Genomic DNA, 25,829 nt, shown 5'->3' with positions numbered 1-25,829 from the left:
ATACACTCAGACACATTACTGGGAGTATTATTGCTGTGGAGCTCTGTTATACACTCAGACACATTACTGGGAGTATTATTGCTGTGGAGCTCTGTTATACACTCAGACACATTACTGGGAGTATTATTGCTGTGGAGCTCTGTTATACACTCAGCCACATTACTGGGAGTATTATTGCTGTGGAGCTCTGTTATACACTCAGCCACATTACTGGGAGTATTATTGCTGTGGAGCTCTGTTATACACTCAGCCACATTACTGGGAGTATTATTACTGTGGAGCTCTGTTATACACTCAGACACATTACTGGGAGTATTATTGCTGTGGAGCTCTGTTATACACTCAGACACATTACTGGGAGTATTATTGCTGTGGAGCTCTGTTATACACTCAGACACATTACTGGCAGCATTATTGCTGTGGAGCTCTGTTATACACTCAGACACATTACTGGGAGGAGTATTGCTGTGGAGCTCTGTTATACACTCAGACACATTACTGGGAGTATTATTGCTGTGGAGCTCTGTTATACACTCAGCCACATTACTGGGAGTATTATTATTGTGGAGCTCTGTTATACACTCAGACACATTACTGGGAGTATTATTACTGTGGAGCTCTGTTATACACTCAGACACATTACTGGGAGTATTATTGCTGTGGAGCTCTGTTATACACTCAGCCACATTACTGGGAGTATTATTGCTGTGGAGCTCTGTTATACACTCAGACACATTACTGGGAGTATTATTGCTGTGGAGCTCTGGTATACACTCAGACACATTACTGGGAGGAGTATTGCTGTGGGGCTCTGTTATACACTCAGACATTACTGGGAGTATTATTGCTGTGGAGCTCTGTTATACACTCAGACACATTACTGGGAGTATTATTGCTGTGGAGCTCTGTTATACACTCAGACACATTACTGGGAGTATTATTGCTGTGGAGCTCTGTTATACACTCAGACACATTACTGGGAGTATTATTGCTGTGGAGCTCTGTTATACACTCAGACACATTACTGGCAGCATTATTGCTGTGGAGCTCTGTTATACACTCAGACACATTACTGGGAGTATTATTGCTGTGGAGCTCTGTTATACACTCAGACACATTACTGGGAGTATTATTGCTGTGGAGCTCTGTTATACACTCAGACACATTACTGGCAGCATTATTGCTGTGGAGCTCTGTTATACACTCAGACACATTACTGGGAGTATTATTGCTGTGGAGCTCTGTTATACACTCAGACACATTACTGGGAGTATTATTGCTGTGGAGCTCTGTTATATACTCAGGCACACCAACAATATGGGGTTTCTAGAAAAGAGGGACATTAGGATAGATAAGAGTGACAGAGGGATTTGGATCCATAATAGGGACTGTCTTTCCTAAATAGGGACACTTGGAAGGTAAGCATGTACTGTGTATCATGAGACTTGATTTGCATTATGCTCCACTTTAAAGACAGCAGATATTGTATCAACCTCGTCTATAGTATCGTTAATTATTATTTTTATATATATATATAATGGGGGGGGGGAGGAGGAAGAGTGGAATTTGAAAATTCCTCTAATTAAGCTATATGTAAGTTTCTTATTTCTGGCCTAACATTTGCTTTCCTTTCAATTCTTGATCTGTTTGGGGATTAACCCCCAATGACAAAATTACTGCAAATTATGTTTCCTTTTTCTCCTACATTACAAACATCTGAAACAACTGTAACTCCTCAATTTAAAATAATATTAAAGATGGGGTTTTGTGTCCTTCCAATGTTCACGCAATTATATAAAGTCAAAGTAACCACAGCATAGCTGCCTTTTTCCATTTCGACTAGTTTGGTTTTACATTTGAAATTCACTTTGAATTCTTACTTTCGTGAATAACCCTGTTTATCTCACAATAAGAGGACGTAGCACACGTCAGGTTGACAATACAGATTTTATAAGACGCTTGTTAAAATAAGGAACCTTTTCTTGTTAATTTTGCCGACCTTCAAATGGACAGCATTGCAATACAGAGTTGTGTTATGACATCCTTTTTTATTTTGATGGATGACAAGTTTACAAAAAAAAAAAAAAAAAACTAAAACAAAAATACATTAATGGAACTGGGGATTCCGGTTTTAGAAATATCTCACAGGTACACATTCCTACACCAGTGCAGAAAACCTTAGGGTATAACAAGTGCTGAGGTCAGGAGGGTCTCTGCGTCAGGATACATTGCAGAGTGAGGTACGGCTAAAATCCCACCAGGTGAGGAAGGTGATGTTGCACAACAGAGTAATGCAGTGTTAGTAGAGGAGCGATGCTCTGCAAAAGTTGTCAGAACTAGCTGGTGCAATGCTCTGCAGGCACGTGAGGTAATCCGGCAATCTGCCATTGCTGTATTGCTCTGTTGAGATCTCTTGTCGCTCTAAGGAGCAATACTTTGCAGGTGTCTCGCAATATAGCCCCAGAAGAACGTTTACATGCCATATTCTGCACCTCCAATTCTCAGTCATCTCATCTCTCAGCCTCCGCACCGGAGTTAGGGTCTACACCTCCTGATCCATGAGAGCAGTGTGCCACTTCTGGACTGGAAAGTCCCGTGCCAGTCTGCTGATTCCGAGGGTCCTGGGAGAAGTTTGCTCCGAGCCCACCTTGATGATGCGGAGGGGACGTAGCCAGTGAAGAGAGGTAGCCGCTATCTGAAGCCTTCAGGCGTGAAAACATGACGAGGGCATCAGGAAAGTTAGGAGGGGTGGCAGGCGTGTTGGCAGGAGTACCCATCTGAAGAAAGATGAGACATTTTTGCTTCAGTAACTTCTACCCTCTCCTCCAAATTTCATCTCCATCATGCTCAATCCATAGCAGTTCCCACCTTTATTCTCCTTGCCAACTGCTCACTTCAACTTGATTTTCCAACTGCTACTGCTCACACCACATTTCAATCCTCCTTATTGTTATATGTTATCTCTAACATTCTCACTAACTGCTCACTTGGTGGGGAATGTCTTTTCTCCATACCAACTGCTCATTCTGTGCCTGTCCTCACCAACCGCTCAACCTGCGCCTATCCTCACCAACCGCTCACCCTGCGCCTATCCTCACCAACCGCTCACCGTGCGCCTGTCTTTACCAAACGCCCACCCTGTTCCTGTCCTCACTCTGCGCCTGTCCTCACAATCCGCTCACCCTGCGCCTTTCTTGAAGAGCTTTAACATTGTCTACCATAAACTGCACGGTTTGGATCCTATTATTCTTTTTTTTCATTTTCATTTTCATTCTTTCCGACCTCCCCACCTCTCTCCTATGCAGCAAATCTCACAACACTAATTTTCAAATATGTCAATAACCCACTTCTGCTACCTTTTAAATCCACATTACTTCCTACCAACTACTTTAAGAGGTTTGTGACAAAAAAAGCTACAGAGCCACATGCTGCTGAAGTTCTTCACATGAGAATTATGATCAATTAACGATGCTGCACACAGTTACAAAGCACCTTCCACCCATCATCACTCGTGCAATGACTCACCAGCAGCTTCTAATTTTTTATCATGTACCATCAACCAGACCCATTACTGCACACACCAGATCACCTCCTCCCCATCATTTGCCCTAGTTTCATAATATCTATGCTCCCCATCCCCCTTCAATCGCCTATTTTATTGTATTTATTATACTGCAGTTCCATATCATTCCTATTTATTCCCTAGTCTAGCAATGGGAAGTCTTGAGTCACCAATCATTACTATCACACACTACTAGCAACCCATCATCCCTACTGCATAGCTCTAAACCACCACTTCCATCTAGACTGTATGGTCCCACACCAACCTCCATCCAGACTGCATGACCCCACACCAACCTCCATCCAGACTGCATGGCCCCATACCAAACTCCATCCAGACTGTATGGTCCCACACCAACCTGCATCCAGACTGCATGGCCCCACACCAAACTCCATCCAGACTGTATGGTCCCACACCAACCTCCATCCAGACTGCAAGGCCCCACACCAACCTCCATCTAGACTCTATGGTCCCACACCAACCTCCATCCAGACTACATGGCCCCACACCAACCTCCATCCAGACTGCATGACCCCACACCAACCTCCATCCAGACTGCATGACCCCACACCAACCTCCATCCAGACTGCATGACCCCACACCAACCTCCATCCAGACTGCATGGCCCCACACCAAACTCCATCCAGACTGTATGGTCCCACACCAACCTGCATCCAGACTGCAAGGCCCCACACCAACCTCCATCTAGACTCTATGGTCCCACACCAACCTCCATCCAGACTACATGGCCCCACACCAACCTCCATCTAGACTGTATGGTCCTACACCAACCTTCATCCAGACCATAGGCATGCACACGGGGTGTGCCTCCCTCCATGGGGCGGTGAGGGAGATCAAAGATCTCCCTCACAGACCCACAGCACCATGGAGGGAGGCAGGAGAGGACCCGGGGAGCTCTAGCCAGCAGCTACTGGGTTCCTCTCGCGAGGCCGTAGCGTTGCCGCAGTGCTCAGATCTCGCGAGTGTGAACTCTAGCCCCCTGCAGGGCTAGAGTTCACTCACCACTGGACCACCAGGGATGGCAGGAGCACGGTCCCCCCTCCCTACAAAAGGTAAGAAGGGAGGGGGGATATTAACTAAACACCCCCCCCTTACCCCCACACAATACACACTAACAGCCCACACACACACACACATCACCCTTACATATACAACACACACACACACTAACAGCACCCTCACACACATAGCACACACAGCACCCTTGCGCACACACACACACACTAAAAGCACCTTCACACACACAGCACCCTTACACATACACACACTCAGCACACACAGCACACACACACAGCAACCTTATACACACTAACAGCATTCTCACACACACAGCACACACTAATAGTACCCTTACACACACAGCACACACACACACACTAACAGCACCCTTACACACACAGCACACACACACTAACAGCACCCTTACACATACTCACACAGGACACACTAACAGCACCCTCACACACACTAACATCACCCACACACACATCACCCTTACACACACACAGCGCCTTTACATATACACACATACACACACTGACATCACCCACACACAAACAGCACCCTTACACACACACACAGCACCCTCACACACACAGCGCCCTTACACACACACACAGCACCTACACACAGCACCTTCACACACACAGCGCCCTTACACACACACACACAGCACCTACACACAGCACCCTCACACACACAGCGCCCTGACACACACACACAGCACCCTCACACACACACACACACACACACAGCACCTACACACAGCACCCTCACACACACAGCACCTACACACAGCACCCTCACACACACACACAGCAGTGTGTGTGTGTGTGTGTGTGTATATATATATATATACATACATACGCGGCGTGTGTTTGTGCTTTAGGGTGCACTCTTTACACAATAGGCTGCGCACGCCTATGATCCAGACTGCATGAAGCTTTTGCCATGATGCACTAAAGGCATGCTAAAGGTGTGAAAAGCATCATGGGAGTTGTAGTTCTACAACATCTGGGAATCTACCCACCCCTGACCTTGAGAATCATGTAAGTTGTGGTAAAACAATATCTGTGGGGCCTAAGTTTAAGATGCCTGCCCTATACTGAATACTTCCTGTGTTGCTAAATACAGTAACCCTTCATAAATGTTATATATCACTCAATGTGCCCCCTTCTTACATCATATTAACCCATCCCTGGGCTCTGCCAACATCTTGCTTACCATCTGGTGGTGCGGGATGTACGGATGGTTTGACTCCTGGAAGAAAGCGCTGAGGGCAGTCTGTGGAAGAAAAATGAATCATACATGTGAGATACGGTGTGGAACTAAAAGGACAGGGTGCACAGAATGTTCCATGCTGGAATGAGGCATAGTATGAATAGTGACAGAGACTAACCGCACAGGAAGGTCACAGCAAGACGATCAGTCATTAATTAGGGATATAGAATGGGATTTACTCTAATTAAATTGATTCTTGCACCAGTTTCAAAAAACAAGCTAGATTGCAAAATAATCAAGAAGGAATTTGGTAACAGAGAGGTAAGGTAGTGCTGGGTTGGCAGATCCATCATGTCTTCCTGGTTACAAATTATTTCTTAATGCCGATGTGCAGGACATGAACTATATTCTTGATTTATTATTTCCCCCCTGAATTTTTTTTATAATGAAGGGAAACTTTTCATTCCCCGACCCTCAGCACAAAAAGTGATTTACATCCAATAAAACAAGACGGATCGAGAAACTGTAGGTGAAGGTGAGAGGGGAGTAGGCGAGACCCACCTCGTACTGCCAGTGTGCTGCCCGCAGTAGCTGCTCTGCCTGGTCAGTGGCACATCCCGCAGCCAACACAAACTGCGATACCAGCAGCTGCTGTTTCAACTGCTCCATGTCCCCAGACATCCCAGGAGCAGTGACTCAGGCAGCTACTCGAGTGGTACCTGCTGATCCTAGCACGATGGGGCTTAATATAGAACTCTGCAACACACAAAGAGCCCAGTTAGTGTGATAAAAACAAACAGAACACAATACGGACAAACTTAAAGAAACATTTCCAAACTTGTAGTATCCAAGTCGCATTGCACACCCCACGCCTAATGTTTATAAAACTACGCTGAACTTCGCTAATTTTAAAAGCAAACAGGTCAGTAACGTTCGTGTTCTGTGCAAACCCCAGTTTATAGAGCTCAACATACACAACATACTCTGATAAAAGTGCTAAAATAGAAAATAAACCCACACTGTGGACAGATCCACAAGTGTACATCTTTATATTTCTAAATAATGGCTATGTAATATTCACACTAACAAGCAGACATGTATATATTCATTTATAAACACACACTGCACACTCACTGCTTACACGCACAACTGCCCGTCTGCAAAATTCAGCCCAGGGGAGGTGTGGAGAAGCAAGGCATGCTGGATCTTGTAGTTTTTAAATCACTGTCTCAGAATCTGAAGCAGGCAGGCTCTACATCTAGACAAAAACTAAGCAGTTCAATGTTAGTTTATCATTAACGCCTTGTTAATGTGACACGTTGTGCTATTTGCCTGTTACATATCTCTAATGATATGTATTTACTAATTTTGGAGAATAGGGTTTGAAAGCTCGTTCGAGCAGGGCTCTCTTCAACTACTGTTCCCGTAGGTCAAACATGTTTTGTTAGAATTGTTTGTCTTGTTTTACCAATTGTACAGCGCTCTATTTATCATGATAAGGGAAATGCACATTTCAGACCAAATAGCCAAGTTGGAAAAATTCTCATTTCAGCTTTTTTATTCCATCTTGTTTAATTTTTAGTTAAATTTGCAGTTATGTGTTAATTCACCACAATCCCCGATTTAGTAAATAAATCCCATAAATATTTTGTTTCCTTATTACAAGTAAACAAAAAACAACAACAACAACCTATCAACACATACAAGTCGATGATTGTGGAAACATTTTACAAGCCCTTTAAAAAATTTTTTTTTTTACAATTTAGGGGTTTATTGATTTAACTGCATGTTAGTGAACTGAATAATAAATCCAAATTAGGCAAGTTGGAAATAACGTAAATACTACGACATTTTAAACTGGCCAGTTTTTGTCTCCGCTTTGCAATGGGATTGCTAAATCACAATTCACAGCTTAGTAAATCCCCCCCATACGCATGAATAAGCATTCATCATTATAGAACCAACTATGACCCCCCTCTTCCCTGTCTGCTTTCATGTTTTTTTTTTTTTACTAAGTAACAAATTGTAGAGAATCAAAGAGCAATATTGCTAGATTTAGGCAAAAATAGCTGGTTTGGAAAAATGCTCACAAATGCTCTGCTAAAGTCACAACTCAGCAATTTTATCTTTAATTATGCAATTTGTTTTTTTTAATTCACTGCAACTCTGTAATAGTGAATACACCACTTAGCTTTCCAGGGCAATAATACACACCCCATGCATTGATAAATTCATTTACCATACACACTTAAAGGCTGTACCATGTATCTACTACTTCCTTCTGCTAACAGTAGCATTTATTTACATGACTATCTATCTCCCATTTAGAATTACACTCTCTTGTTCTACAATTTCAATTTGCTATTTATTAATAGCATCTGTCCACTTCTACCCTTGTATATCCCTCATGACTTGATACAGCCTATTAGAGTGGAACTACAACTCCCCTAATCCTCTGCTTTGTTTGTATAATGAGGTCATCAGGAAGGCTTAGCTCCTGCCCAATAGGCACTTGTGCTGTGGCAGTGTCAGGCCATATAAGGTAAACATTCCCCTCACCAATGGAAGCTGAGGGGAGTATATTTGGGGGCGTGGCTTTGACTTGACAGGCAGCTTATACAATGTATCAGCTTTGCATCTGCTACTATCAGGGTTATTTACTAACATCACAATGGGCCAGGAATTCAAAGTTGATTTGAGGCCAAAGTAGTCAATCTTTGAGTTTTCTAGTTTAGCTATTTAGGCCTGAAATAGAAATTCACTTTGGTTTCCTGACAATTCTCCCATAAGGGAATAAAGCAGTGAGAGGATGTGTGATGCTGTGAGCTGAACTGCTTTAGGCAGCAATAATGGTAAGTACAGGAGTCTGACTCGGACAACTTGTACTTCACCTCCCTGAATCTGCCATAGCCTGAGAAAACTCAAGGGGTGTGACTACATTGAGGATTGCCAAATTGGAAAATGGCTGTGTCTATGGGTGTGCGAGCATTGCCGAATGCTAAATAACCCATGGTAATAGCCTACCCCTCATTAATGCAGGTTGGCATTTGTGATCCCCCTTGTTCGCATACCTTAAGTATCAAATAAAGAGAATGTTTGTAATGTGTTTCCCAAGCCAGTCATCAAGACCCACCAAAACTCCAGGTTTGTCAGTATCTCCATCGGAATAAAACAGGGAATTGCATTAATCCTGGACTGTAAGTGTGGACTGGTTTGGGAACCACTGTGTTTCAGAGTATCAAGGATACAAAGCTGTTCTTAAACATTATAATACACTGTAACTAAATGGATGAATATCCAGCGAGGGGTAACGTGATGTGGTTGGCGGAGGATGCAATACACCTAGTTTGCATAGAAACTCTTTGTCCGATGACAGGTGAAAATGGGTAAGACTGCGGACACCCAGGGGACGCAGGTAATTGTCAAACAGTTATTAAAGAGACACTAGCAACTGCTGTGAAGTTTTGTTTTTCTTTTTCATTTCACAAAAAGTGCAGAATTTAATAGAAATTGACACTTTCGTAAATCAGCCTTGTTACACCCACCGACTGTCACAATCAGTCGACATGTCCTGATACTTCCTGGTTTGTTTAGCTCAGTGGAAATAAACTCGAGGCAGCAATTGCCCAGAGCACCTGCCTTGCAAAGAATTATTATTGAGCTGCTTTGGGAAGTCTGTGATTGGACAGCCACAGAACGTCTGGGCGGGATTTAAAGGGGAGGGCTTGCAAAGGCAGCAGACAAGAGATCTGCACAATTTTTAAAAAATGCCTAATTAAATGCATGGATGTTTTTCATTGGGGGTATATCTACAAAAAAGTAATTTCTATTACTTTGTCATTTGGGCAATAGTGTTCCTTTAATGGTGGATTGGCACTCATTGAGTGCTGGGGAGGCTGGCAGGCTCTGCATACCAACAGGGACCTTTTTAAATCCTGCCATTAGACATGCTCCCTCCTCTAGACAGTAGTCTCATGCTTCAGGTCCCCATAGAAGAACGCTTCTTTCTTTTTAATGTCCCATTACTCCCATTACGGAGTCTCCATTGCAACCTGGCTCCCTGGATTTGTAAAGCCTTGTTTTATGTGATGAAATTACTTAACAACCTAAATATCTATCTATCTATCCAGGGAACCAGCTGTGTGACTTGGCACCGGGTACATGTGGTGCACACTATACACAGACTGTATATATACTGGGTGACAGTATACACAGACTGTATATATACTGGGTGACGGTATACGCGGGCTGTATATATACTGGGTGACGTTATACGCAGGCTGTATATATACTGGGTGACAGTATACACAGACTGTATATATACTGGGTGACGGTATACGCGGGCTGTATATATACTGGGTGACGGTATACGCGGGCTGTATATATACTGGGTGACAGTATACACAGACTGTATATATACTGGGTGACGCTATACGCAGGCTGTATATATACTGGGTGACGGTATACGCAGGCTGTGTATATACTGGGTGACGGTATACGCAGGCTGTATATATACTGGGTGACGGTATACGCAGGCTGTATATATACTGGGTGACGGTATACGCGGGCTGTATATATACTGGGTGACGGTATACGCGGGCTGTATATATAGTGGGTGACGATATACGCAGGCTGTATATATACTGGGTGACGGTATACGCAGGCTGTATATATAGTGGGTGACGGTATACGCAGGCTGTATATATAGTGGGTGACGGTATACGCAGGCTGTGTATATACTGGGTGACGTTATACGCAGGCTGTATATATACTGGGTGACGTTATACGCAGGCTGTATATATACTGGGTGACGGTATACGCAGACTGTATATATAGTGGGTGACGGTATACGCAGGCTGTATATATAGTGGGTGACGGTATACGCAGGCTGTATATATACTGGGTGACGGTATACGTAGGCTGTATATATAGTGGGTGACGGTATACGCAGGCTGTATATATAGTGGGTGACGATATACGCAGGCTGTATATATAGTGGGTGACGGTATACGCAGGCTGTATATATAGTGGGTGACGGTATACGCAGGCTGTATATATAGTGGGTGACGGTATACGCAGGCTGTATATATAGTGGGTGACGATATACGCAGGCTGTATATATACTGGGTGACGATATACGCAGGCTGTATATATAGTGGGTGACGATATACGCAGGCTGTATATATAGTGGGTGACGGTATACGCAGGCTGTATATATAGTGGGTGACGGTATACGCAGGCTGTATATATACAGGGTGACGGTATACGCAGGCTGTATATATAGTGGGTGACGGTATACGCAGGCTGTATATATAGTGGGTGACGGTATACGCAGGCTGTATATATACTGGGTGACGGTATACGCAGACTGTATATATACTGGGTGACGTTATACGCAGGCTGTATATATAGTGGGTGACGGTATACGCAGGCTGTATATATAGTGGGTGACGGTATACGCAGGCTGTGTATATACTGGGTGACGTTATACGCAGGCTGTATATATACTGGGTGACGTTATACGCAGGCTGTATATATACTGGGTGACGGTATACGCAGACTGTATATATAGTGGGTGACGGTATACGCAGGCTGTATATATACTGGGTGACGGTATACGTAGGCTGTATATATAGTGGGTGACGGTATACGCAGGCTGTATATATAGTGGGTGACGATATACGCAGGCTGTATATATAGTGGGTGACGGTATACGCAGGCTGTATATATAGTGGGTGACGGTATACGCAGGCTGTATATATAGTGGGTGACGGTATACGCAGGCTGTATATATAGTGGGTGACGATATACGCAGGCTGTATATATACTGGGTGACGATATACGCAGGCTGTATATATAGTGGGTGACGATATACGCAGGCTGTATATATAGTGGGTGACGGTATACGCAGGCTGTATATATAGTGGGTGACGGTATACGCAGGCTGTATATATACTGGGTGACGGTATACGCAGGCTGTATATATAGTGGGTGACGGTATACGCAGGCTGTATATATACTGGGTGACGGTATACGCAGGCTGTATATATACTGGGTGACGGTATACGCAGACTGTATATATAGTGGGTGACGTTATACGCAGGCTGTATATATACTGGGTGACGGTATACGCAGGCTGTATATATACTGGGTGACGGTATACGCAGGCTGTATATATACTGGGTGACGCTATACACAGACTGTACACTAGGTGATGCTGTAGTTACTCTGTATATGGCTCTGTGATCTGGGGGTAAACATACACCTAACACTGGTTGTCTAGGTAACGGATCTGCCTAATGCGCGGCCCCGTGTCCCACGAACACGAGCTCAGAATGACGCATGCGCAATTCGATGCCTAGAACAAACCATCCCGGAATGTTTCATTGTAAGGGTGCTCCCCCTGTCTGAAGCACTTGGTATATTCCGAACTCTTGTTTTCCTTGAGGTTGTCGATCAGCTGGGTCGGCGCAAGTCATAGTGGGAGTTGTAGGATTTTCAGCGGTTGAAACTGGCTGAGGCCATACATACGTTTATGGACATTGAACTACAACTCCCGCTGTCCTTTGCGGGTCAGCGGCGGCTTGTCCAGGAACTGAGCTGGTAAAAAGGCCTCGGACTGGAAGTGGGATCTCGGTCTGTAAATATCACAATATTCAGGGGGAGGAGGGAGCTGTGTGTACTGTGTGTGTGTGTGTGTGTGTTATACAATATAGTGTGTGTGTAATAGTGTGATTATCTCTCTGTGTGTGTGTAATAGTGTGATTATCTCTGTGTGTGTGTAATAGTGTTTTCATTCTCTGTGTGATGTGTGTACTGTGTGTTCTACAATATTGTGTGTGTAATCATTGTGTGTGTGTGTGTGTACTGTTAGTCTTTGTAATCAGCGATACAATGTTTATTTTATCTGTTACATTGTATATAGTGTGTGTGTGTACTGTCATACAATATAGTGTGTGTCAGATTGTATATTATTATGTTATTATTTATATTATGTTATTATTTATATAGCGCCATCAAATTCCGCAGCGCTTTACAGTGGGTGGACGAACAGACATAGTTGTAATCAGACAAGTTGGACACACAGAAACAGAGGGGTTGAGGGCCCTGCTCAATGAGCTTACATGCTAGAGGGAGTGGGGTAAAGGGACACAAAAGGTAAGGATAGTATTAGACTAATGACAGTTGCAAGAGAGGAATCAGTTGGGAGCTATTAACAGTTTAATAGATACGTTTTTATAAAGAAGTGGGTTTTTAATGACTTTTTGAAGGAGTGGAGACTGGGTGAGCATCTAACGGAGGAGGGAAGTGAGTTCCACAGGAACGGTGCAGCCCTCAAGAAGTCTTGAAGGCGAGCATTAGAGGTGGGAGTACGGACAGAATATAGACGTAAGTCTTCAGCAGAGCATAGGGGCCTAGACGGAACATACTTGTGTATTAGGGAGGATAGATAGGTGGGAGCAGCATTATGTAGCGATTTGAATGCAAGAACCAGAATTTTAAATTAAACCCTATATCTTACATGAAGCAAGTGTAGGGACTGACAGAAGGGTGAGGCGTGGGTGGTGCGGGCGGACAGGAAGATGAGCCTTGCCACCACATTCATTATGGACTGTAATGGAGCAAGTTGGGAGCACGTAAGACACCTGAGAAGCAGATTACAGTAGTCAAGGCGAGAAAGGACAGTGGAATGGACCAGCGCCTTAGTCGCATCTGGCGTTAAGTAGGGCCGGATGCGCGCAATGTTTTTGAGATGGAAGCGGCAGGATTTGGCGATAGACTGAACATGAGGCGTGAAGGAGCGGTCGGAGTCAAAGAGAACACCTAGGTAGTGAGCCTGCGTGGTGGATCTGATGGTAGCGCCGTTGACTTGGAGGGAGACAGACACAGGAGTAACAACACTTGTGGGAGGAAAGACCAGAATTTCAGTTTTGGTCAAATTGAGTTTAAGGAAGTGGGCAGCCATCCGGTTAGAAATAGCAGAGAGGCAGTCAGAGACACTAGTCAAGAGGGACGGGGAGAGGACAGGTAGATTTGCGTGTCATTCGCATAGAAATGATATTGGAAGCCAAAGGAGCTAATGAGTTTACCAAGGGAAGACGTATAGATTATTATTATTATTATTATTTTATTATTTATATAGCGCCAACAAATTCCGTAGCGCTGTACAATGGGGTATAGGTGGAGAACAGTATATAGTGTGTGTGTGCTACATTGTATGTAGTGTGTTATGTTAGTGTATATTCTTTTTTCCATTAAATGCATTAAAAGTCATGTTTCAGTGTTTTTTAGATTACACAAAACTCTGTTAAGTAATACAATGTGAGCAGGATATTGTTTTGCTGCAGAGGGATGTAGATAATCAGCAATTGCTAAAGCCAGTAAAATATTGTCATGTTGTAAAAGGGGCATTCATTATCTGGATGAAAATATAATTTTACCTTTTTATAAATTGCTGGTAAGACCACACCTTGAATATGCTGTGCCGTTTTGGGAACCTGATCTAAAGAAGGATATTATGGCACCAGAAAGAGAACAGAGGCGAGCTACAAAATTAATAAAAGGAATGGAACATATCAGCTATGAAGAAAGGTTAACATTGAGTAATGCTTTCCTATGAGCACTTTGCACGCGTGCGCGGCTTTCGAAGCTGACATCGGCAGGGGGGGGGGATAGGTCACCAGCGCAGAGGGAGCCCGGCGGTGGATTAAGGTAAGTGGCTGAAAGGGTTTTAACCCCTTCAGCCCAGCGGGAGGTGGGCTCCGAGGGAGGGACTTAATAACCCGATAGTGCCAGGAAAACAAGTTTGTTTTCCTGGCACTATAGGGCTCCTTTAACCCCTTAAGGACACGTGACATGTCATGATTCCCTTTTATTCCAAGAGTTTGGTCCTTAAGGGGTTAAGGTGTATTGCAAAATTTACTTTAGTTTTAACTATATTATATTTGAAGTATTGTTTACAGAGCTAATTTTACAACTGGAGACTTCGTTGCCAATCTGGCCATGCACAGAATTTAGGTCTCTGTTTATGCCAGTGGCAAGTAGCCTTTTTTTTTATTAACGTTAACATCTGTTTTGAATAAAAACAGCGAGGGTTCTCTACAAAGAGCACTTCTAGTGCAAAGTCCTGAAACCCGAATGGAGCAGTTGCCATGGACACCATTATGCTGACGCTGTTAAGTAGAACCTTGTCCCAGAATTCATTGTTACGAAGTTGGAAATGTTTCTTTTTCTAGGCTAACCGCCAACGCTATGTCATAGAAATAACGTCAACGTGTAGCTGGAAAACAGGCTTCTTTCGAACAATATCTGTGGTTTACACTTGAGGGCCATTCTTTTACTTGACCGTGTTTGGACTTTCTCATTCCTTGACTGAGACGATCAACCTCATCAACTCAGAGTCCTCCATAACATTGTGTTCTGCACTTGCATGTATCTTGTTGTTCATACACAACTCATTTCTCCTGCATTGTCATACTGTTCAGTGATGGCTTACCTTTGATACAGCTGCATTGTGCAAGCTGGGAGGCTGCTTGAGTGAACCATACCGTCGGGTTATATGTATTTGTGTAGTGAACCAGACCACGCATAGAACTAACTTTGGAACTGCATATGCTTGTGAACTACGTTTCCCTTAATGCCTAGTTAGACTAATGGTAAATGTATTTCAATAACACCTGCTGTCGAGAACACATTTTGCTTTTGCTTTACCAATTATTGGTAAAAACACAGACCTGATTTCAAATAGTCATTATTTCTTTAATAACGGACTGTCTTTATTTATTCCAGTATGCACGAACATAGACTCATTGGAAGATCACATCTGCTGCTATTCCTCACATTTGTGGCCAAACTGAGAGGTGACATTTAATATCAATGTACAATAATAATTTTTATTTTGCAGATTATTTTTTTTTTTTTTTTGCAAGTAATTTATTTTATATCCCTTCTTTCTGAAGGCCACCAAAGGCACAGAAGAATGTAAAATAAAAGCAGCTTGCAATATTTACACTTTCTAACTTGATTTTCGGCTGACGGAACAAGAATTATTCTTTAAAGTGTGAATTGTCTGGAATTCAAAGTGATAATCAAATTTTAGGTCAAATTTGCCACATTAGAAATAAATTGGTTAAATAGAAAGTCTGTTATTTTTAGATTGACTATGTTAAGTTGTATGTGTGTAAATGGTAAAATTCACCGTGAATAACCGTGATCAAGAAGAATTGCATAGCACAGGATGTCTAATTATGATCTGATATTATAACGAGGAAGTGACTCTAATAAAACATAGCACATTATCAAAGAAAAGAGAGAGAAAGTATCACCCGATAAATCAAAATCGAAATATTTTTATGCTCCAATAAACATAAACAATCTACTTTAAATATTTGAACTTTCACAATATAATCTGACATTTGCTTTATTTAGTTAAAGTATTTTTTTTTATTATTATTTATTTTAGACGATGGGGGCTGTTTGGGGCCGACGAATGGCTGGTGTGGAAGATATTGATATCCAGGCAAATTCTGCATATCGTTACCCTCCTAAATCAGGTAGGTGTATCTATTTGTTTGGATACAACTGAATTTCAGAATTGAGTGACGCAGTGAAACCTTTAATGTAGAAATGAACTAGCAACGGACATGCCTATGCAGATAAAGTTCGTGGTTTATTAGACACAGTGAAAATAAAAATGAATTCTGACTTTTTATTGGTAAATGACTTTTAACCTTTTGGATGTCCTTCGGCCCAGCGTAAGCCTTCTGATCCATTTTGTCTTCCAGGAAACTATTTTGCTAGCCACTTTTTCATGGGGGGAGAAAAGTTTGAAACCCCACACCCAGAAGGCTATCTTTTTGGCGAGAACACTGACCTGAACTTCCTGGGGAACCGGCCAGTGCAGGTACTTGGGATAATGCTTACCTCGGGTGTGCTATCTGCAATGCACTATACCGTTTTACAACTGCAGACGCTTGAGCCCATGAGATGCTGGTTTAATCTCCCATCTTCCCTTATAAGGTTTTTGTAAAACCACTGCAGAGAAGTGATGAGCGATCACATTGCATGCTGAATGCTCCTTACAATTTTCATTTAAAGGGCCAGGCTAGGCTTTGCAGTGAACTCTAACCTCCCCTCGAAATAGCTGAATTAGTTCAGCCAATCCTATTGCTCCCCTAACTTTCTGTTGGATTGTGAAGGATATGCCATAAACCTGTCCCTCTGCAGTTTGTGGGATAAGTGCTTTATACAAAACAACAATTAAATACCGCACTCATACGCATAATCGTATGCATGAAAAAATAATCAGAGAGTCTCTATTTAATATGCAAAAAAAGTGAAATTGATTTATTATACACTAGTTGTCTAAATTAATTAATCAACAACATATGAACACTATTGCATTCTGATGATCTCCTTCATAATTTACTAGTTCATCAAAATTGATAAATCACTCATATATTGGTCACTACATGAATGGTACACAGTTAGAAATAAATAATAAACTCCTTGATAATTCATCTATGGTACAAAATGCTTATATATATATATATATATATATATATATATACACATCCCAGGCTATGTACAATTATATACATTAATTAGATACAACGTGTATAAGTGAACAAATGTTCAGATGGATCCATTCCTTGGTGGTTTTCATTTGAAAAAAAGGTGTATACAAAATTGAAAAAATTAATATACAAAAATTGCAAAAAATTAGAAAATGAGAAAAAATGAAAAAGGTAAAAAAGGAAGAAAAAAAGAAAAATTACTAGTCCTTTGAAAGTTCACTCTATATATATATATATATATATATATATAATACAGAGATGGTTGGATCTCACCAAATGAAGGTTTCAATAATAGGATTATGCAATGGCTGTAAACGGTCCAATGGTTCTCAAATATGTAGAGCGTAACAAAACTTGTTCATAGGAGTTGAGAAGTGCACCAAATTAATTCTCTCTTAGTTGCTGGACATGTATATCACACTGTTTCTCCGTTAAGATGGTCTCGTTGGCATCCTGCGTAGTGGTGTATAAGTTATCGTCGGGCATCGATAAGTGCTTTATAGTCTGCATCGGTTTCATGAAAAGACACAAAGGAAATGTCTGCTCAGTGTAACCAATCAGCAGTGGGACTTTTGGTCCAGAGGTTTCTAGAGCCTCTTGGTGTTTCAATGCTTTAATGTGTTTACTACTTGTCCACCTTTACCTGCAGTTCCCCTATCTGACTCCAGCCCCCCACGAGCCTGTGAAAACTCTGCGAAGTCTGGTGAATATTCGCAAGGATTCCCTGCGTCTAATCAGGTAAAAAAACAATATGCTGCCATGCAAACCTTGGTTCATTGCAGGACCTGCTGTCTAAGGATACTTTTCTATGTGTTTGCAGGTACAAAGATGGTGTTGACAGCCCCCTGGAAGATGGAGAGAAGCCACGGGTGCTGTATGGACTGGAATTCACATTTGATGCAGACGCTCGTGTAGCTATAACCGTGTACTGCCAAGCCAGTGAGGAGTTTGTTGGAGGCATGGCAGTGTAAGTCATGGGGTGGCTTCCATATGCAGTGCATCATGGGTAGCAGGATCAGGTGATATTGTCTCCTGGTTTCTGAGATTTGGATGTTGTGTCTGATTAATGTGAAAGATGTAAATGCTGCTGAGTTTTAGCTACTTAAGTGTAATTATACTCAATAAATCTATGGAACGTTCTATATACTTATAAAGTATCCTGATTCATTTCTATTCACATTTTTCTTTTCACTCATTGCATGTGTTGACCTCATATGGTACACGTCTGTGGCTGAAGTCATAACTCATAACTGAATTTTTAGAAATCTTTGTTGGGTTTTCATTTTATTTTTTTTTCCTGCTGGGGGACCTAATAAACGGCACTAAATTGATTTACATGGAATATTGTATTTTGCAGACTTTGTAGTTTATTCACTAATCCGCTAATGATGGTGTATTGAAAACTGAATCGCTAAAATAACCAGCTGTGGCTTTTGTGGGTAAATTGTGCAACTTGATATTCTGTTCACAATAGTTTGTTTAGTGAATACTCCTCCACAACCCCCCTCCCCCCAAATGATTGATTGCTTGTATCCTTTCTTGCTGCAGGTACAGCCCCCGCAGCGCCGCTCTGCAGTCCCAGACTGTGTATTATAAGAGAGGACTAAACCAGCAATTCTCTCTCCCAGCATTCAAGATAGATTTCAGTGACTGGAAGGACGAAGAGGTAGGTAGTTCAGATCAGTACATGCTATAGGATCTGCCCACTATCTGTTGGCTAAATATCAGTTCGTACTATATCATATCTGCCCTACCTTCTGATTGCAGCAGAATAGTATGTGCCATGTCTCCTGCCTCCTGATTGATCATTTAACCATCTCATAAACAAACGCAGAATGCTGCTAACTTTACCTCCACGTATGTCTGGCTTTGACGTAAGGAAAAACGTAGTTAAAGGAACATTTCAAGCACCATAACCACTACAGTACGTGGATATTTGCCAGAAATGCCGTGGTGCCCTCTCAGTGTAAGTAATCAAACTGCTTGCAAATAGTTTGACACATTACTTGAGGCCTGCTGGTCACCATTTAACTCCTCAGGAGGGCTGGAAGCTCTCCGCATTGATTTAGCAAACTATTTGACTATTTGGCACCATTCTTACAGCGCACTCTAGTAGTTCTAGTGCTTGGAGTGTTCCTTTTAAATTGGACTAGCAGGTTTATTTTGATGGTGGTGGGCAAAAGTATGTGTCTGTCTGTCATCTTTGGGTTAACATTTAATTCTTTATATAAAAAAAATAATAATAATTCTCTCTTTTTTTTTTTTTTTTTTTTTCTTCAGCTGAACCTTGACCTGGATAAATGCACCATACCTCTAGTCATTCATGCGGTTGTGTCCGAGGGAGGAGGTATGTTAAGAACTGTATATAATGCTCCATGTTCAGATCGATGGTCCTGTATTTAGTAGAGTCACACGTGACAATGTGGCAAATCTGGATCTCTGACTTCCAAACATTTTGCTGACTCCTCGGATGTTGCAACTTGGTTTCTAATGCGGCTGTTCCCTCTGCTTGTGTCTATAGATGGCTCTGGTCATGCTCATGTGCTGTTGGCTGCGTTTGAGAAGGTAAGATCCTCCATTTTTTTCATTTTGTAAAGTGGAGAGTCGTCCTAGGTGTTTTATCCAACACTGTTCTATATATTACTCCAGGACGTTTGATAATATTTTTATATATTATTTTTTACATTTTATCTTATGTTTATTTTCCTTTTTCTGCAGCATGTGGATGGCAGTTTCTCAGTGAAGCCTTTAAAGCAAAAACAGATTGTAAGTATTTAGCTGATGCTGCACACAATCTGTTCTATCTGTGGAACGTTTCTGCACAGTGGAAAACCAATATTATTTGATGCTGTAATGGGACGTGGGAGTGATGAGATTGTGTTGTGTATCTCACAGGTGGATCGAGTCAGTTACCTCTTACAAGAAATCTACGGCATTGAGAACAAGAACAACCAAGAAACAAAGGTAAGAAACCCATGCTTTCTCTGCATGCGCCGCACTGCCTCTGCTCGTCTTTGTTCTTGCATATTTTAGCTGCTTGTGATTTTTCATTTCTCTGTAGCCCTCTGAGGACGAAAACAGTGATAACAGCAATGAATGTGTGGTTTGTCTCTCTGACCTAAGGGATACGCTGATCTTACCATGTAGACATCTGTGTCTGTGTAACTCGTGTGCAGACACCCTGCGTTACCAGGCCAACAACTGCCCCATCTGCAGGCTGCGTGAGTACTGCTATTAAATTTGTGTGCTGTGAGATGTGTGGCAGTGAAGCTTGAGTTAAATGCCACCGTCTATAAATCCTGTAAGAGTAGTGTCTGTAAAGTTATGCTTCAATGTAACTATAAAACATTTAGTACTGCAGACATTATGAATGTGTGGTGGATCACTAATGTATGCATGAGAGAGGCTGCCTGCATGAGAAGAAGGAGAATCCGTTGTGTGACACATTGTATTGTCTTGTGCAGCGTTCCGGGCCCTCCTGCAGATCCGGGCCGTTCAGAGGAAGCCAGGTCCTCTCCCTCCAATTTCTTTCAGCCCAGTTCTAGCTCAGAGCCTGGATCATGATGACAATTCTGTGAGTATTGCTGGAGTAGCAGCAGTAAAGGAGGGCTTCAACCAAATATATTATTAAACATTCTTGTTTTCAGAGTGCTGACAACCTGCCTCCGGGTTTCGAACCCATCTCACTGTTGGAGGCCCTCAATGGGCTACGTTCTCCACCTCCTTCTGCCCCATTATATGAGGAGATTCCCTATAATGAGGGGCTTCCTGTCCGTGGACCCCCAGACAATTCTGCACACAAAAGCAAGCATGTAAAGTCCCCTGACAGGTGAGACCATCTATATTGGGTTTTATTTTCAGAGCTGCTTTTCTTCCCATTGGCCTTGGATATGTCTAATGCTACTGTCTCTCCCACTGTTAGTGCTCTACGCTCACCCTCTTCTCCCATCCATGAAGAAGATGAGGAAACGTCAACCACTTCTGACAGTGATAGACCTGCTCTCCTCGGATCCCTCAGCAGAGACCCTTTACACACTGAGGTGAATATCACTCCTTGGTTAGAGCCGGGATTCAGACTGTATCTCTGGCCATTGATCTAAAATCTGTTTGTCTCCATAGGCTCTCTCACCTACTGGCACCCCAGAGATTGTGTCCGCTCATCGAGGTGAGTGACTGGTGCCTGTTGGTTGAGAGCCGATTAGCCCCAGTGTGTTATCAGTTCGATGTTTTAGACTTTATTCCTTTCATTGATGGTCTGTATTTCATTATCCACTATTAATAGCCTTATCCATCCCTTTGTGACATCATCATAGGCCTTGCGCAAACCATTGCGATTACACTAACCTGTGCAATATTTCTTAAAAAGAAGAAGCTATGGGCAATCTGTTGCTGCCTCCTGGGAGCTTGCTGTATCTGCTTGTACAAACAGAGCACCACGAAACCATGTATCCACGGTGGGGAGTTTGCGGTTAATATCTGCCTTGATAACGCTCTCCTGAGGAAGCTGCTAGACACGAGCCGTTTCAAGACATCCTCACCTTCTCATGGGGGCTCTTTGAGCCCAGACAGAGAAAAGACTTAACGACTGAGATCATCTTCTGAAGCCCAGGAAAGGGTTTAACAATTCTTAGACCAGATGAAAATGATTTTGTTTCTCCTTTCATTGTTCAGTAATGAATAGTTTATACTGGATCTTATTCACTTCTAAACTTGTTACACAAAATCTGTTTCATTTTTGTAACATGGGTGACGTGTTGCTCAGATTGATATAAATTCCTAGGGCTTCACTGATTTTAAAAAAAGTTGCCTTTAATGTATTTTTACTGCTTGAGATGATTTATGGCGGTGTTCGGGTAAAGCAGGGCTAATCTCTTGGCAAATGTTTTCTAGATAAACCTCCCCCATTGGACACTATAGTTTCATGTTTATTAGACTAGTTGTCCTGTAGGCATGATGTGTGCATGTTCAAGCTGTCATATTACGTTGATCTACCTCCTTGCCTGGTATTTGCCAGCTCACTGCCAAGTCACTCCTTTTCTTTCCTTCCTATTAATAAAACTTGGTTGCTTTAAGTTCTAGTTGCTCACTTGAGACGTTTTATCTTTTTTTTTCTTTCTCTTTCTCTCACCGTCTCTAGGCTCCCGATCACAGCCTCAAAACGATGTCCACAAGGAATTTTCCGACCCCTTACAGATGAAGGAGGAAGAGACAACAGATGTCACCGGTAAGTTCACACCTAATTATTCATTTCTAGGGGATCTCAGTGGCTAATGCACCAACATCTCTGTGACAAATTAACACAGTCAGGATTATTCCTTAAAGAGAAAATTCAGGGTGAATTCAAAGTATGTTTCAAATGTAAGGCCAGAGTAACCAAACTGGAAGCCAATCTAGCCTAAATAATTTTTTTCTCGTTTGGCTATTTTGCCCTTAAAGGGAAACTAGTGCTAGGAATACAAAATTATATTCTTAGCACTATAGTACCCTCTGCCCATCTACACCCCCTAGTCTCCCTGGTAGACAGCCAGTAACTGCAGTAATTACCATTGTAGGGTTAAGGGGACAGTAACACTGCGCCCAGACCACTTCAATGAGCTGAATTGGTCTGGGTGCCTATAGTGACCCTTGAAATTTGAAATTTACCTTGAATTCTTACTTGTGTGAATGAGTATCCGTGTAGCTGTTCTAATGTTTGAATTCTCTTACACCACTAAGGGTCGGGGATTTTGATGAATTCAGTGTAGTTACATTAAATCTTCTCTCCCGGGGTGAGCCTGGAGGTTGAATTAAGCCCATCTGAAAATCCTTTCTTAACCAATGCACTACTCCTAGTAGAACTGTTGCTTTGTGAAGAAATCACAATCTAGTTCTTTTCCTATGATATCCGGCACATTTAACCTCTTCTCTTAGCCATGTTCTAAACTCTTTTACCTTCTCTCTCCCGGCAGCTTTGGGTCCTGACTCGTGCTCCATTGGCATTGATGAGTGAAAGGTAAGTGGTAGAATACAAAATCCCACAACTGCAAAAGGTGTCCTAAAAACCAAAGTCAGTCCGGATCAGCGCAGTTAAATCGTTAATCCTTTCACCTGTCAGGTTTGATGCAAAGCTTTGCCTGTCAATGTTACCTGATCATCTCCGGGAAAGGGCATTATCTGCCTCCACAGGACACAGACTCTGTTATTCACGAAGGTGTGAATTCCAAGAGAATTTCAAAATAGCAGATCCAGAAATATTCTCTAATTCAGCTAAACGTCCAGTTCAGCTACTTTGTCCTTCAATTTGAAATAACTTTGAATTCTCAATTTCGTGAATAATCCTGATTATAGAGTGTTTGTTTTACTTTATAAGATCTAATTTACCAATTCTCTGATTTCATTAACATTCTTCTTTTAATTTGATCTACTGGTTATGGTTAAATCCCTTCGCTTTGTCTCTGGATATTACTACATTGTTGCAGTCACAGACATGTGTGGTTTATTGCAGAGCGATATTGGGTTCTCACAAGAGATGCACACTAGTTAGAATGAAACTGGTTCATTTAGTTTTTTTTTTTACTTTATTTTTATCAGTCTTTCACAGTTTCTCCTTCTCTCGTTTCTTTATTTCCTCTTGCAGATGCCTGATCAGACCTGGGGTGTTGAAAATGACCAAACTGTTCCACACTCGTTCCTCCTGAGTGATCTGCTAATATGGATTGGAGGAAAGAGATGCCCCAATTCTCCTTGACTAGTTCTACACATTCCAAGAGGGGGCTAGTCCAGGGACCCTACATTACGTTAAAGCCTGGATGATAGAAAAAAACTCCTTGACAATGTGCTGGGCTGTTACTGTCAGTCGTAGTGCCAGCTTCATGTGCCATGTGGCCAATGCCTGTACAAATGTATTGTGACTGTGCCCGTTTTATGTGTACAGCTGTGTGCATGGCACTATGTGCCAGCTTGCATGTTGGCCTTACTATGTGCCAGTCCTGGCAGCCAAAGATCTAGCATTGATCTTCTCTGTCGCCCTCATCTCTAGAGGAAAACTATATCTGGTTAATGTGCCAACCAGCCCCCTCCCTTTACCATGCTGAATTTGCACCCCATTAACTTACTGAATCCAAGGAACATTTATTCATTGAACGGTTTATTGTCCTGGCAAATGCTTTTAATCCATTCTTCGCATTGTAACACAGGTAGAGATGTGGTTAATTGGGTAAGTCACTGTAATAAAAAGTCATTCAGCATATAAACCATTTTTTTTTTTTTTTTTTGTAAAAACAAATTTCTGAAATAATAAATATTACATTGCTAATACTTAAAATTTTTCACTTTTTATTTTTACATGGGTGGCTTTGTTAGATAAACACACATCCTATTTCTATTTATACAATAATAATGTAAACAATGAATGGCAAATAAACAAAGTTGTGTCTGAATTCCTTCATCATTGGTAGTAAAGGGAACTTCCAGCAGTGTCCTGTTGTTGTTTTTGGCTACCAATGGGATGTGCATATTCGAAGCTTTGCAGCACTTGTGCAGTTGGTTGGCAGGAAGTCCAGAAGGTAGGTTTCCGGCTCGAACGGGAGTGAAATGCCCGTAGCTGTTAGAATAGCTTTTGTATGACAGACGGGCTACAAAAATCAGAAAAGTTCAAAAGATATGTGATGTACCAAATTTTGATTTGAGATGCCAACAGGAGATGGAATTTGGAAAGATAGCTAAAAGTCAGGGGGACATGATACCATTTCAGTAGCAGTTTGCGATTGCGAAGGAAAACTGCTTAGAATTGTTGAGAAACGTGGGTGAGGTGGGCATCCATCCAGGCAGTTATATTCGGGTTTGCTGTAGTTTTGTGGATTATGGTTGCATATCAATTTCTTTGCCCAGTGTCTCCAAACGTGAAGGGAATGTTTGGTGGTGGAAAGTATAAATTGATGGGGGGGTTGGGGGCAGAGTGTGTACAGATGGCTGAGCCGTTCTGGGCAAGGAAGCAGGCCACACAATGTCCACTAACATGGTAGCCAGACCACTGCATATGATATTTATATGCTCAATTCTTAGCCATTTAGGAGTTAATCACTTTGTTTATGCAGCCCTAGTCATACCTCCCTGCATGTGACTTACACAGCCTTCATTAACACTTCCTGTAAAGAGTCATCTAATGTTTACACTTCCTTCATTGCAAATAGTTTAATTTAGAATTTCTTATCCCCTGCTATGTTAATAGCCTGCTAGACCCTGCAGGAGCCTCCTGTGTGTGTGATTAAAGTTCAATTTACAGAAAAGGAGATACACATGTCTAAAACAAGTTAACATCTGATTGAAAATTAAACCCCCAGTGGAGGTGTAGCTAGGGCTTCATAAACCAAAACAAACGTCCCTTTCTTAACCCTGAATGTCTGTAAATGGCAGAGTATCCCAAACTAGTTCCGTAGACCCAAATCAGAAGATCAATTCTTAAAGGGATA

At 42.1% G+C, this 25,829-nt stretch overlaps 2 protein-coding genes across 3 annotated transcripts; one reads left to right on the top strand and one right to left on the bottom strand.

The window, feature by feature from the left end:
- Window positions 1–1,928: 1,928 nt before the first annotated feature.
- LOC134570983 (UBA-like domain-containing protein 1) lies at window positions 1,929–7,004 on the bottom strand. The gene is made up of 4 exons (XM_063429014.1): window positions 6,945–7,004; window positions 6,365–6,559; window positions 5,807–5,866; window positions 1,929–2,777 (listed from the first exon to the last, which is right to left on the bottom strand). The coding sequence occupies exons 2-4, from the start codon at window positions 6,482–6,484 to the stop codon at window positions 2,511–2,513; spliced, it is 447 nt and encodes a 148-aa protein (XP_063285084.1). The 5' UTR covers window positions 6,485–6,559; window positions 6,945–7,004; the 3' UTR covers window positions 1,929–2,510.
- A 5,305-nt stretch (window positions 7,005–12,309) lies between these two features.
- MGRN1 (mahogunin ring finger 1) lies at window positions 12,310–24,715 on the top strand. 2 transcript variants are annotated; one of them, XM_063430719.1, is made up of 19 exons: window positions 12,310–12,439; window positions 15,593–15,681; window positions 16,266–16,356; window positions 16,588–16,706; window positions 18,029–18,117; window positions 18,200–18,346; window positions 18,928–19,045; window positions 19,660–19,726; window positions 19,901–19,944; window positions 20,098–20,145; window positions 20,275–20,343; window positions 20,441–20,600; window positions 20,844–20,953; window positions 21,027–21,208; window positions 21,302–21,419; window positions 21,499–21,544; window positions 22,517–22,603; window positions 23,328–23,371; window positions 23,996–24,715. In XM_063430719.1, exons 3-18 carry the CDS (start codon window positions 16,269–16,271, stop codon window positions 23,366–23,368), a joined length of 1,533 nt encoding a protein of 510 aa, XP_063286789.1. In that variant the 5' UTR covers window positions 12,310–12,439; window positions 15,593–15,681; window positions 16,266–16,268; the 3' UTR covers window positions 23,369–23,371; window positions 23,996–24,715. The 2 variants fall into 2 exon arrangements, with proteins under 2 accessions (XP_063286789.1, XP_063286788.1); XM_063430718.1 differs by having other exon boundaries at window positions 15,593–15,663; window positions 23,996–24,714.
- Window positions 24,716–25,829: the final 1,114 nt, after the last annotated feature.

This window comes from Pelobates fuscus, chromosome 8, assembly GCF_036172605.1.
Source record: "Pelobates fuscus isolate aPelFus1 chromosome 8, aPelFus1.pri, whole genome shotgun sequence".
Classification (NCBI taxonomy): domain Eukaryota; kingdom Metazoa; phylum Chordata; class Amphibia; order Anura; family Pelobatidae; genus Pelobates; species Pelobates fuscus.
Note: the sequence above shows the minus strand (reverse complement) of the source record. Positions and strands in the feature narration are given on the sequence as shown.